Below are 13,323 nucleotides of genomic sequence, written 5' to 3' on the forward strand. Positions count from 1 at the left end.
CACACTCTCGCCATATTTTCATGACTGACTGGTATCCGCTGAGGTGACACTACAGCCCAAATGAAAGACGAGACTGCCCCCTGCAGGAGGACGACAAAGCGAGAGAGGAGGGGGGTCAGGCTGCGGGGACCGAGCTGCTCAGGAAACGGCGAGCCGCGCAGGTGGAGAAGAACACCTGTCAGCTCTTCATCCAGACCGACCACCTCTTCTACAAGTACTACGGTACCAGGGAGGCCGTGATTGCACAGGTAGGGCATGGCAGGTGTGGGGGCGGGGCTGCTCGTCCGTTACCATGGCAGCCATAGAGCTGTTTGGCATGAGGTGGCTTATGGGTGAATAAGTACGGATTTCACCAGCTGAAAAATGTATGGTGGTACAACCAAAAGAAAATCTTATTTTACAGTTATTTTTTCCACATGGAAACCTTCATAAAGTAACCATGTAAGTGACTACAATACATCATACCTTGATAAAATAACCACGCTTACAGAGCGTCAGGCCTTCATAAAGTAACTGCGTGTCTACAGTACATCAGACACTATTTATTCCTATTTGTCTGTCATTTGGTAGTAATATTAATCATGATTATACTACCTGATATTTCAAACTCATTTCAAATTAAAGTCACCTGCAGAAACTTTTGTCCTAGATATGAAGTTTATATACACAATGAAGAAAATATTTTTATCATATTATAATATTTTCATGGTTTTCCACGTGTTGCGTCCTCTGCCACGGAAACTGTGCAAACCTGACCATGAACTTAAAATTGACAAAAAATTGGGCAATTCAGTATTTCAGATGGATCTACTGACCTTTTTCCTGCACCGTAACATCCACTACACTGTTTTCCAAAATGACTATTAAATTAATGACCACTTTTTCCCAGTTTTGCCGTCTGACATTTGAGATAATGTAATTTTATGGACAAATGTTTTTCAATTATCTTAATGGATTTAAGATAATGGATTCTGTGCGTTTTCTCATTTAAAATGTTTAGAACATAGAATGATACCTAACCAATGAACTACCAGTTTTAACCTCCTACTCATTTGTTCGAGCAGTTACACCACCTGACTTTTTTGGAAAAAAAATATGTATTGAAGATATATTCACATTAAAGAGGTTTCATACAGTAATGTTTTGCAGGAAGGATAGTGAAGGATCTTTAAAATATAATAATGGACTCAGACATGTATGTTGCCTGTGTTCACTTGCCGCTTTGATTGAACACGACGTACCGTTTCTGTGATCTTCACCTCAGATCTCCAGCCACGTTAAGGCCATCGACTCCATTTACCAAAGCACTGACTTCCAAGGTATTCGGAACATCAGCTTCATGGTGAAGAGGATCCGGGTGAGTCCTGAGCCTGAGGAGGCCTGTGCGCTCCTGAGCCCCTCAGATTCAGTTAACCTAGCGGATGACAATTTTGGAAACAACTCTTAAATATCACAGTGTTCAAGACTATGATGCAGGTACTACTTATGCTGGGTAATATAAATACTGCTCTTCCATGTCGGTTGTTGATGTGCTGAACGTGTTATTTTTTTTACTTGGGTAAGTCTCTTTGGACATTTGCTCTTACACTGTAAATCTAATGTAAACTGGGCGGCTCGCTGTTCATTCTGCACTAGTTCTTCTTTGGCTGAAAACAGCTCACTGTGAAAGCAGCCGTCTCCTGGCTATTTGCTGGAGAAGGCTCACCTCCATGCCGCGGGTTGGCCCTCGTGCCCTGGCCTCACGCAGCTCACCAACCTCCTCTTTCACTGACTAAACCACACACTCCAGGTCAACACCACGGTTGATGAACGGGACCGGACCAATCCCTTCCGCTTTGCCAACATTGGGGTGGAGAAGTTCCTGGAGCTGAACTCGGAGCAAAACCACGATGACTACTGCCTGGCCTACGTCTTCACGGACCGCGACTTTGACGACGGGGTGCTTGGTCTGGCCTGGGTGGGGGCCCCTGCAGGTGTGTGCTTCATAGACACTCACATCGAGCGCCTACCTAACAACTGCTAGAAGCTGTGGTGTAGCAAGTACCCGCCCACCTTACATGGCTCAGAGACCAGCTGCCCACACAGTGCCAGGGTCTCAGACCTCGGCCTCCACGCAGACCTGGAAGGCTGCTCACCTCAAGCTACTAGTGCAGGGAAGTCTGGAAGGCAGCCATGATTAAATGCCAGGAGTGTAACACTGGTTTACAGGGAGGCATCAGCTTAGTAAGAGAAGAAAGCAGTTGGCAGAGAGTGAGGACCGTGTGGGTCACCGGAGGAGAAACTAACATGGTGAGTTAGCAACAAGTGGCGATGGATAGATCGTGGAAGAGTATGGGATGAGTAAGGGTAGTACTTCAGTCACCCTGAAGACCGCAGGTCATGACAAATCCAGCTCCTTCTCAACAGCGCCATCTGTTGCCTCATTCATGTGCTCACAGGCAGCTCGGGGGGCATTTGTGAGAAGAGCAAGCTGTACTCAGACGGCAAGAAGAAGTCGCTGAACACCGGCATCATCACCGTGCAGAATTACGCCTCCCACGTGCCGCCTAAGGTCTCTCACATCACCTTTGCCCATGAGGTCGGGCACAACTTCGGTTCCCCGGTGAGCAGAGGATGTGTTTCGCTGGTTCCCCGGAGGTGCTCCCTCAGACTTACAGATGACCTCCAAAGCAAACTGCTTTTCTAATTTAAGTCCTAACTGTTCTTAGCAAAAACCTACACAGCTTTTCACTTGATGTGGGTTAGAGAGCTTTAGACAGCAATTTAGACTATGCGTCACTTCGAGGTCTGAGAGACATTAAAAGATAAGCCTCAATTTGGAATGCAGTATCTAAGCACTCGGCTTGAAGGACCAGACATGCTGAAGAAGAGATGTCCAGATCTCTTGGAAGCATTCGAGTCGTTTCAAACCCCGCTCTCTCCCCCCCCCCCCCCCTTGCCCCCCACAGCACGACTCTGGTACAGAGTGTACACCAGGGGAATCCAAGAGCCAAGACCTGAAGGAGAAAGGGAACTATATCATGTACGCCAGAGCCACGTCTGGGGACAAGCTTCACAACAACAAGTTCTCCATCTGCAGTGTGCGCAACATCAGCCAGGTTCTGGAGAAGAAGCGAGCCAGCTGCTTCGTGGGTGAGCGTCCAGGGGGTGTAGCAAAGGCACTTGATATGGCCTGTGATGGGGGAGGGCGTGTGCTGGCGTATAAGTGATGGGTGCGACCAGCGGGCTCAGCCTCTCTCTTGCGGGCCCCCAGAGTCGGGCCAGCCCATCTGCGGGAACGGCCTGGTGGAGGCGGGCGAGCAGTGCGACTGCGGCTACAGTGACCAGTGCAAGGAGCAGTGTTGCTACGACGCCAACCAGCCGGACAACCTGAAGTGCAAGCTGAAGCCAGGGAAAGTCTGCAGGTAATTCAGTGCCAAAGGTCTTGTATTTGGGTTGGTTACTTATGGTTAACGTTAGGCATGAGTAGAGGTTAAAGGTGTCGTGATTGGCATTAGGGTTTTTCCTATAGAAATGAAAGGATGGTCCCCATTTAGATAGGTACACCAACGTGTGTGTGTGTGTGTGAGAAGTCGGTAGACCTATAACCTCCTGTGGGGTTCTTTCTGCTCGCAGCACCAGCCAGGGCCCCTGCTGTACCCCCGAGTGTACCTACAAAACCCGCAACGATAAGTGCCGTGAGGAGTCGGAATGCGCCCACCAGGGCATGTGCAGCGGGGGCTCCGCCAACTGCCCCGCCTCCGAGCCCAAAGCCAACTTCACCGCCTGCCACGGGGACACACAAGTCTGCCTCAACGGGGTGAGGCCCCAGGCTGGGGAGTGGGGGGGCTCCCTCTATGGGCAGACTGCGATAATGATATGCTGGCTGCTCTCCCTTAGTGTGTTTTGTTTCCTGGGGGTGGGTGAGTGAGGGAGTCTGGGAGAGAAAAAGATAAAATGCACAAGTTGTGGGATAAGCTGAAGCTGCTCCCCCCGCCCCCAAATCCCCCCCCCCCCCCCCCGCACAGGGCTGCTCAGGCTCCATCTGCGAGAAGTACGGCCTGGAGGTGTGCACCTGCGCCAGCGTGGACGGCAAGGACGAGACGGAGCTGTGCCACGTCTGCTGCATGGAGAGAAGTGAGCCATGGCCTCCCCCCACATTACAGCTCACACCCTCACACAAGATGAGCCCCCCCGGCACAAATAACCTGCCGGTTTACACCTTCACTATATACATCTTCAACACAAGGAATGTCTTTTTATGATTGTAAACACTTGAACCAACCCAATGACAAAATGCCGATAAAATTACTCTGCGCCTGTTGGTCCCACCACGCCATGACGGTCCAGTCTCTCTCCATTCCCCCTCACAGTGAAGCCTAACACTTGCAGCAGCACTGGGTCCGAACTCTGGAACCGCTTCTTCAACAAGAAGGTCACCACTCTGCAGCCGGGCTCGCCGTGTAACGACTTCCGCGGCTACTGCGACGTCTTCATGAAATGCCGCCTGGTGGACGCCGACGGGCCGCTGGCCAGGCTCAAGAAGGCCATCTTCAACCCGGAGCTCTACGAGAACATCGCCGAGTGGATTGTGGTGAGTACACCTGGACTCGGGCTCCAGAACCGGACCCAGTAACGGCACAGTAGCCTAACTGGATATAGAAACTGTTCTAGGATACTTTTGGTGCCGTCGGAAGTCGATTTGCTGTGTGATCACTGTGTGTGTGTGTGTGTGATATAGGCACACTGGTGGGCGGTGTTGTTGATGGGCATCGCTCTCATCATGCTGATGGCCGGCTTCATTAAGATCTGCAGCGTCCACACGCCAAGCAGCAACCCCAAGCTGCCGCCACCCAAACCCCTGCCAGGTACGTCTGCGCGCACACATGCGAGCCAGTGGCTGTGTGCTTGGTGGTGCTGTGCTGATGACCTCTCTGCTGCCCCCTGCAGGCACGCTGAAGAGGAGGCGACCGCAGCACACACAGCCCCAGCCTCAGCCCCAGCGCCACCATCGGCAGCCCAGAGAGAACTACCAGATGGGTCAGATGAGGCGCTGAGGCGGCCGCCCTGTGCCTTGGTTCTACCTAGTGCCTACAGCAGGAAAACGTCACTCCAAAGAGTCACCAGTTCCAGCCAGTCATCGTCCCCCCGCGCCTGGACCCCACTGCACCCTCACTCTCTAAGCAAAGCCCACAACTCAACCCCTACGTCCCATTTCCACCTAAACAATGAAGGATTCGGAATCAGAGTGGTTCCTGGACACCGGGGGGGGGGGGGGGGGGGGGCAGACCTTTTTTTAACCGCTCTCTTCCAAACAGCGAGATGGATGAGAACCTAAACTCGTGTATGATTTGATTTTCCCCACTTACGTTTAATTTCTCCTCCCTGTAATTTATTTTTTTACGGAATTCCCCCGAATCCGGGTCACGGTTTTACTTCTATTTTTTGTTAATGGCGTAACGTCCCAGACAGCGCAGAATGCAGGCAACGAGGGTGTATTTTTTTTTTGCTGCCAACCGAGGCCTGGGATTGGAGGGGACCTGCAGCTGGACGTGACTGGATAGCCAATGTAATTAACGTTTGTTAGAGACCAACGACCACATGAAATCCAGGCTTCTTTCTAACACGGATGCTCACCGATCTTCTGTGTGCAATTGTACAGATTGGCAATATGGACTTTTTTTCCCTCGTTGTATCATAAGAAGAAAAAACAGGCTTTCTCTGCTGTTTGGAGATGATTAACTGTTTTAAATGTCACTCTCAGGATTCGAAAAAAGGATGCGAAATGGGGCGTTTGAGGAACCAGAACCAGGGTCTCCTGGGAGTCCATGGGTGCAGAATCGGAGGGAGAACGTCCTGTTGTATGTCACATGTCAGCATCCTGCAGTCGCTGGGCTCTGAATCCCTTTCATTTTGAAATAAAGGTAAAATGTTAGTAACAGATAGGAGCCTTTCTTTGGCCAAGTGGAAAGGTTCAGTTTTGAAGGTTTTTTGCGACTTTCACCTTTAAAACGTATAACTTTGCGTGTAGATTGATGTGGTTTCTGGAGAAGCTCATTGTAAGCCAGCCGTTCTCTGGCAGACAGTGGTTTTTACCATAATTGATGTGTTTGTTTTGCACCTTGAATATTACTTTTACTCTTAACACAACACGAAAGTCTTGTCAGTAAATAAATAGCCACTATATACAGCTGCGTGATGATGACATCATCTCTTAATCAGTCTGACTGCATTGGGGGTTGGGGGGGGGGAGGATTCAGATCATGTGAAGTAATCTTCTGGGACCTGACTAAGTATGTTGCTAATGGGTGAATGCAAGAAGGATAGCGGGGGGAGGGGGGGCCAGGGGGTGTTGCATCAGCGATGATGGGCAAACATTTCGCTGAGAGTCAGAAAATGTCAGTATTGTCTTCCCTCTGTACAAACCAAGACTGACCAATTTCCTGCTTCAAATGAAAACTGGACACAGTTTAATCTCTGTGACCCCCCCCCCCCCCCCATGCTGTGTGTCACACAGCTTGCTGCTTAGTTACCGAGAACAAACAGAGTATTTAGGTTTTTTTTTTTTTTTAAAGACATACATAAAGAGCAAAAAACCAGAGACATTTCTAACACTTCCTTTTTGAGCTTTTAATTCCCCTCTCCATATGGAGATAGAGCAGGTAGGCGGTACCGGACTCAGCTGTGATTGGCTGCGGAGTCCGTGAGAAGGGTGGTGCGCCTATAGCCAGCATCCCTCCTGCCTGAACCACCCAATCAGCTTCACTGTATTCATGTATGATAGCTGGAGAATGTACCTTTCTCTCGATGACATTCAGACACGTGTTCTAACACACAGGTCATACACTCGGGGCTTACTGGAATATTCCAGAGAGAACTTCATTACATCCTTCTGTGGTCAACAAAGATAATGTAACACATGCTCCCATAGTTCAAAATGGAATTATTTTATTGTGCAAGTTGGCATGGTGGTTTGTTGCTGGAAAATATATATTTTTTCCTCTTCACCTTTATCGAGATGTGATAGCCTTCAAATTTTTTTTTCCTCATTAATGTATTTGTTAATCTGTGGTATGATCTGGGCCAGTGGAAATGACCTGTTTTCTCCCAAGTCTCAGTAAGTCTTTGGAAAAAAGTGCACTGAAATGTCCCATGTTAGCTGAAGTATGGTATCTGCTAAGCTGAAAATGACATTAAGACAAGGTCCAGTACTACTGTCTGATTTTAATGTCCGCTGTGTTTTATACAGTATCTGTAATTTTCTGTTTTGTTCACTTGGAAAATTTTTACTAAAAATTGCAAAAGGTATTGTGCAAAGATGTAATTTTTTTGAAGTACTTGAAATGCATTAATAAAAATAGAAATGGACAAAGAATTCCGACAAACTTAAATTGCCCTGAAATGGCGTTAATTCAATGTGAAGGCGTTTGCCGTCTACAGCGCCCTCTGGCGGACGAGATATAGCTGGAATTAGGTGTCCTCAGTCTGGTAAAAAGGAATTGGCTGGTTTTCATCTGAACTCTTGATAAATAATTGTCAGTATTTTAACAAGAACTGGCCCGGCATTGTGTACGTCATACAAATACACTACAAACTGAAAATCGCTGAATAACACCACAAAATTAAAGGACATGCATTCCCCATCTCATTAGTTCCCATTTACCCGACGAATAGGAGGTAGAATAGCTTGCATTGATTGTATATTAAACAATTCGCGACAATCAACATCATTACATCTTTCTTTGGAGAATGTAAAACATGTATTAAATGTTTGTCTTAATGCGTTGTTTCTAAGTAAGCCGGGTAACATTTTCAACAAACATCCTTAGAATCCCACATTTCTCCGGATGCGTACCAAGCCAAACATTAGTTTTCATTGTACCTTCTTCGTAGACGGAAGCTGTCCGTTTTTTAACTCCCACTGACCACTCATTGTTTGAACACATCGCTTTTAACCACAAACAGCATTTTCTGTATTTTTTCCCCCCAATTTTACACTGGAAAATTCTTAAAGTTCCTCAAATCGCAGTATTTTCAAAAGTCTATTAAACCTGGTTTGGGTTAACCGGCCAACACAATCCTACGCGTCCACCTCAAAGAAATGCAGCCCTTTAGAATCTGGGATTACAAATATTTCACTGAGATTTTCCTACTCCTGATATGAATGTCTTAAAACAGTAAAGATCCTACCTTTATTTGGCCATTTAGTTTTATAGCATTTGCACGCCTCCCTGACGCAGCCGCTCCGCGTCCCGGTTCAGGTGCGTCTTCATGCCGGCTGTAGATGGTCCTGAGTCCTGACATTTACCTCGGTTTACTACACAAAACAACACTCTTTACACTTAAGAGTTGTGTTGCTGTTTCAATACTACATGCAGATTCTGCTACGTCATTTTAACCATGATTTATTCCCAAATGCACTCCGCAGTGTCACGTAAACCCTGTGTGGGTGCAGCCGCTGGCAATCGGCGTTTCAGAGGTATAAATCTGACTAGTTGGTGTAGCTGGAATTAGGTGTTAGTATATCCGACGCTAACTACGCAACATTTATCCAGGCGTGGCTGTTGGGTAACGATGGACGCGGTTAATATCGTCCTTAATGGAATGGGGTCGCGGCAAAGAGCCGGTGTTAACACCGGCATGTACCCGTGAGTCACAGGGCACAGGGCAACAGCGGCTTTGTACTGCGTGAACTAAAGCGTAATGAAAATAAGATATGAAACCTACTTATGATGGGATTTTAGACAAAACATTCAAGAACTTGAGTTTTTATTTTTTGACAAATCACCTTTAAATAATTTATGGTCTGTCTCTATATCTATATAACAGGAACTTTCTGGTTAATATGTATTAAGCCTGAATTATGTAACAGGTTACGTGATGAACCGAGAAACTTAAGTGAAGGCTGCGCTGCAGGACGGCCGACGCCGCGCAGCTTGCGATAACCATCCAGCAAGTTCCGTGCCTTTGTCTTCCTCGGCATGCTGAATGCTTCGAGTCAAAGTACACGCCATGCATCCTTAGTCTGAATCTCGAAACTAAATTCATACAAATACGAGGCCCTAGATTAATTTGATGGAAGGGGAGTTTGGCTGTTAGTATTCAGCAGCTGCTTTGCAGGACAAATGGAAGCTCCTGTAAGTTTCTCAGCCGTGGGTTCTTAGCCTTCCTAGGCAAATTCTGCAAAGCGTAATATATAATTCAAGTCTGTTTAAAATGCAAAATCCCAGAAGCACATTTATTAATTTATAACACTGGCATGTTACGTGGCATTTGAAAACATGGATAGGCGCCAGAAGACTTAAATTTAGGCACAGGATCTCACAGATTTTGCGAGGACGTCGCACCCAAGGGCTCGTCTTGTCATTACCGGTGTTTTGTGCGTTTTGCATCCGCAATTTTGCATTGGTACGTGAGTCAGAGTGCGGAGCAGCTGGGCCCACGTGCTGGTCCCGCGTGCGGCTCCGCTGCGGTCAGCTGGGCCCGCGTGCTGCTTCCGCGTGCGGCTCCGCTGCGGTCAGCTGGGCGTTCGCTTGGCGCGCGCCTTCTGCCCCCTTTGCTCACAGCGCACAAATACTTTCTCCTGGGACGGGGGGATGTGAATCACATCGTTCGTCTCAGCGCAGAATGATGTCCTGAAAAAATGATTTTAAACAGCGCCAGACAGCTTTTGCAGTTTATTGCGGCTAACATTTAACGTGATATTCAATTAAGGGTAACTTTGCAATCATTATTTTTTAAATGTGATTTTACATTTTATCTTTTTATGTACCATACATTACTTTCCCCAAAGTACTCAAACTTATGTGGTAGAATTCTGGGTACATTTAGATACTAAATTTTAATATTGTATGTTCGATCTACTAACATAACACAGTATAACTTCAACGAAACAATTTCATAGCCATTTTTGAAAGTATTACTCAATATTCTTTATGATCCCTATGTAATTCGTACGGCTCCTATATACACACATGAGTCGAACGTGGGGGATGACTGCAAGGTTAATTTCTATAATCTTCATGATGTAATCTCCCTGCATGACGTGATTGTCAGGAGAATTACCTACAGAACACACACGTTTTCAGGGAGATGCCAATCTGAATTCCGCATGGTTTGCGGAGTCGAACTGCTATTCTGACTATATCGCTCTTTGAACATTGTCACCGCAATTCCGCATTGATATTCGTCGGTGTGAACACTAGGGGGCGATGAATGAACACGTTACAGGTGCACTCCTGCACTTCGCGATATTCTCTCGGAAAAAAGAGAAGCAGAGGACAATAGTAATCCCACACTGGGATCAGAAATGAAGACACATTAACGGTATTTATGAGATATTACACTTCAGTAGGAATGCACAGAATATTAGCTAAACAAATGTAAAGACTTCAAGTAAGAATTTTGTGCCAAGCATGACGTGCTGGAGTGTGTTGTTTTAATAATAATTTAACTGTGTTGTGTAGCTAATGCCAATGCTTGTGTCCGGAAGGAGCCTCCATAGATCCCAGTATGCCCGGCCCCCGTATCGCCGTGTTGTGTTTGTTGAGTGAGAACCCCCAGTGCCAAAGCACAGGCTGACAGACCCCGACGTCTGACCTTTGTCATTAAATGCCACCTGGCTTCCTTTCTTACTGCGGTTTTCTGACCAAGCAGTTTGTAATCACTCAGCTGACTGGTCCTGGGGCTTCAGAATTCTGGGTCACCGTCGTCAAATGACCGAAGGCCGTGTTCCGAACATGGTGTAACTGTGTGCTTTTGTCCCTGAGACGCTTGGCTGCCTGCCTCCCAGTCTAAATCACTGCATCGCTCAGCCCAAAGGAAATGACTGAAGGAGTAACCCGGACTAACAGGCTGACATTCAGTCCACTAAGCACGGTACTACCTGTATCTTTAAACAGCTAAAAGAATGAAATGTTGAGCATAACGGAAGTCCTGCACTAGCATGCCAGCTATGATTAAAGCGTACGGCGTGGCTGCCTACTTCGTCTGCGTCTCCCCCGCCTTGACGCGGATCTTGCCCACGGTCAGCTCCGGCCCCTTGCGCCGCAGGTGCCAAGGGATGATGGCCTGCATTTTGTTCCACATGTTCGCCCACACGGCACTGCCCTCCCAGCGGAACCCGAGCATCATCAACTCGCCGATGTCCTTGTCCAGTGTGATCAGGAATGTGTACGTCTTGTTTCCTGAGATCTCCTCGATACTGGGAGACATGGGAGACACAGACCAGTTCAGCATCTTGACAGTTGTTAGCCATGTGTGAAGGGTAAGACCCCCCATATCCTAAATTAGTACGAGGTTTTAAAAGGGCAGGATCCTTGATCTGTGGAGATCTGTGCTCGGTTTGTGACCAGGCACAGCACCTGCTCCCTTTGCTATACTTTAACAAGCTCAGTACTTGCAATGATCCCGCTTAGCACATAACACAAACGGACACTGGTGTCCCGATACTGCCCATTCACAGCGAATTAGGGATTCCGAAACTGTACAGAGCGGGAATAACGTATTCTGCGTGAGATAAAACACGCCTCTGCGCCACAGGCTCCGATCGTCTGGTTATTAATGGATGGGAGTTGGGCCTTGGGAGCGCACTGTGCATTAGTGACCTCCGTCGCATTCCTCAGCTGAGAGCGGCCCAGTGCTACGAAACAGCCGCCAAGTGCTCACAACGTGATGGGCAGATTCTCGCTCGCTTCCTTGGTCCCAGTGAGGGAGATGGTGAGGGATGGCTCGATGCGCTCGATCTGGTTGATGAATTGGATCTTGAATTGATAGTGATAAACTGCAGGAAGGTAGAGGATATTTGAGTTACGCTACCCATCCGAGCACGGTAAGATATGTTAGTGTGCGGCTGAGGATCTAGGCCACTTCCATGGGCGCGCTGACCTTTGTAGGGCATGCGCGAGCGCGTCTTCAAATAGAGGCGCCGGCTGCCGCGGCCCGTGCGCATCTTCCGGATGTTGTAGCCCAGCGTGTTGCAGCGGTTCTTGCGGCAGTCCAGGCACATGCCCTTGTTGAAGGAGCTGTCGTCAGGGCAGCGGTAGGCTGTGCTCTGCATGTCCTCGTTCAGCAGGGAGTCGATAAAGAGATGGACGGCCCGCTCGTGGGCGCACTTCATGGTCTGCTGAAAACCTATCCGGAAAAGGGAAAGATGGGGGCGCAAAATCCACCTCCGAGCTGAAATACGTCGTTCTCAGGAAAGAAATTGCTACAGAAACGGATGCCTGAAGTGACTCTTTTAGAAACGTCATCTTTGCCTATTTTATTCTGGATTTTAGTTCTTTTTAACTGTCCGCTACACTTAACTAGCTGCCGTGCCCTTGGTAAATGTCAGCGAGCATTAATCACATATTCTGCTCCAATATACGCTGTTTGCTAATGACTAATAGTCAAGCTGTCTGTCACACTGTACCATGCGCAGATCCAAGGAGCGGTGCTGCCTCACTGCGCGTGACTCGCAGCAAATACTCTCGACCTGGGGGACACTCGGGGCTTCAGAAAGCCAGAGCCCTGGCTAATGTGAGCTATTAATGGCGAGACTTAAATGTGACCTGATACACAGTGTACACTTTGTATAAATCTGTAGACATGTACTTCAAAAGTATGTTTAAAAAACTTCAAGATTCATAAATGACTCAAAACAAGAGTCCATTGCATATAAATGACTTGAGGTGAATTATTATTTTTTATACAAAGTTGTACAAATATAAATATAGTGACACTGCGAAGGTGACACTGACTGCAAAGGTGACACTGCAAAGGTGACACTGTGAAGGCGAGACTGACTGCAAAGATGACACTAACTGCAAAGGTGACACTGTGAAGGTGAGACTGACTTCGAAGGTGACACTGCAAAGGCGAGACTGACTGCAAAGGTGACACTGACTGCGAAGGTGACACTGTGAAAGTAACAGTCACTGCAAAGGTGACACTGCAGGTGACACTGACTGCGAAGGTAACACTGCAAAGGTGACACTGAAATAGTGGCAGTGAGAGCATAATAAATGATAAATAAGGAGCCATGACAAGCACAGTGGTTCACATCTAATCAGCATCTGTACACGTTTCACACTCTTATTGCCTTCAGGATCTCATCTGCACACTGCCGAAGCTGTCAGCTCCACACCTGTGGACGCTACACTTCATTTATCTGTCTACATGTGAGTTTATTATTTGCACATCTTTATTAGTGTTTTACTAACTGTATATTACTTTTATTCTATTTATTAATTTTTATACTTTGGTTTCCATTTTATGTTTAATTGTATGTTTAATTGTTTATGTCATGCCACCACCTTCACCAAACAAATTCTTTGGACTTGGCGAATATTCTTGTTCTGAAAC

The 13,323-nt window shown here is 47.3% G+C and overlaps 2 protein-coding genes across 6 annotated transcripts in view; one reads left to right on the forward strand and one right to left on the reverse strand.

The window, feature by feature from the left end:
- LOC125706307 (disintegrin and metalloproteinase domain-containing protein 10-like) overlaps positions 1 to 7,370 on the forward strand; it is a 39,499-nt gene extending 32,129 nt beyond the window's left edge. Inside the window, exons 6-16 of the mRNA XM_048972945.1 lie at positions 87 to 248; positions 1,265 to 1,357; positions 1,790 to 1,973; positions 2,439 to 2,602; positions 2,949 to 3,132; positions 3,254 to 3,404; positions 3,616 to 3,799; positions 4,008 to 4,116; positions 4,353 to 4,573; positions 4,721 to 4,847; positions 4,930 to 7,370. Of these exons, the coding sequence (XP_048828902.1) occupies positions 87 to 248; positions 1,265 to 1,357; positions 1,790 to 1,973; positions 2,439 to 2,602; positions 2,949 to 3,132; positions 3,254 to 3,404; positions 3,616 to 3,799; positions 4,008 to 4,116; positions 4,353 to 4,573; positions 4,721 to 4,847; positions 4,930 to 5,036 (1,686 nt within the window). The 3' untranslated portion in view covers positions 5,037 to 7,370. The remainder of the gene's footprint in view (positions 1 to 86; positions 249 to 1,264; positions 1,358 to 1,789; positions 1,974 to 2,438; positions 2,603 to 2,948; positions 3,133 to 3,253; positions 3,405 to 3,615; positions 3,800 to 4,007; positions 4,117 to 4,352; positions 4,574 to 4,720; positions 4,848 to 4,929) is intronic.
- Positions 7,371 to 9,189: 1,819 nt separating this feature from the next.
- Positions 9,190 to 13,323, reverse strand: part of lipca (lipase, hepatic a) — a 47,683-nt gene continuing 43,549 nt past the window's right edge. For all 5 annotated transcript variants that reach the window (XM_048972950.1, XM_048972949.1, XM_048972953.1 and 2 more), the window contains 4 exons: positions 11,866 to 12,111; positions 11,647 to 11,761; positions 10,964 to 11,182; positions 9,190 to 9,614 (listed from right to left, as the gene is read on the reverse strand). In XM_048972950.1, coding sequence (XP_048828907.1) covers positions 9,497 to 9,614; positions 10,964 to 11,182; positions 11,647 to 11,761; positions 11,866 to 12,111 — 698 coding nt within the window. In that variant the 3' untranslated portion in view covers positions 9,190 to 9,496. The remainder of the gene's footprint in view (positions 9,615 to 10,963; positions 11,183 to 11,646; positions 11,762 to 11,865; positions 12,112 to 13,323) is intronic.

This window comes from Brienomyrus brachyistius, chromosome 13, assembly GCF_023856365.1.
Source record: "Brienomyrus brachyistius isolate T26 chromosome 13, BBRACH_0.4, whole genome shotgun sequence".
In the NCBI taxonomy this organism is placed as follows: Eukaryota; Metazoa; Chordata; class Actinopteri; order Osteoglossiformes; family Mormyridae; genus Brienomyrus; species Brienomyrus brachyistius.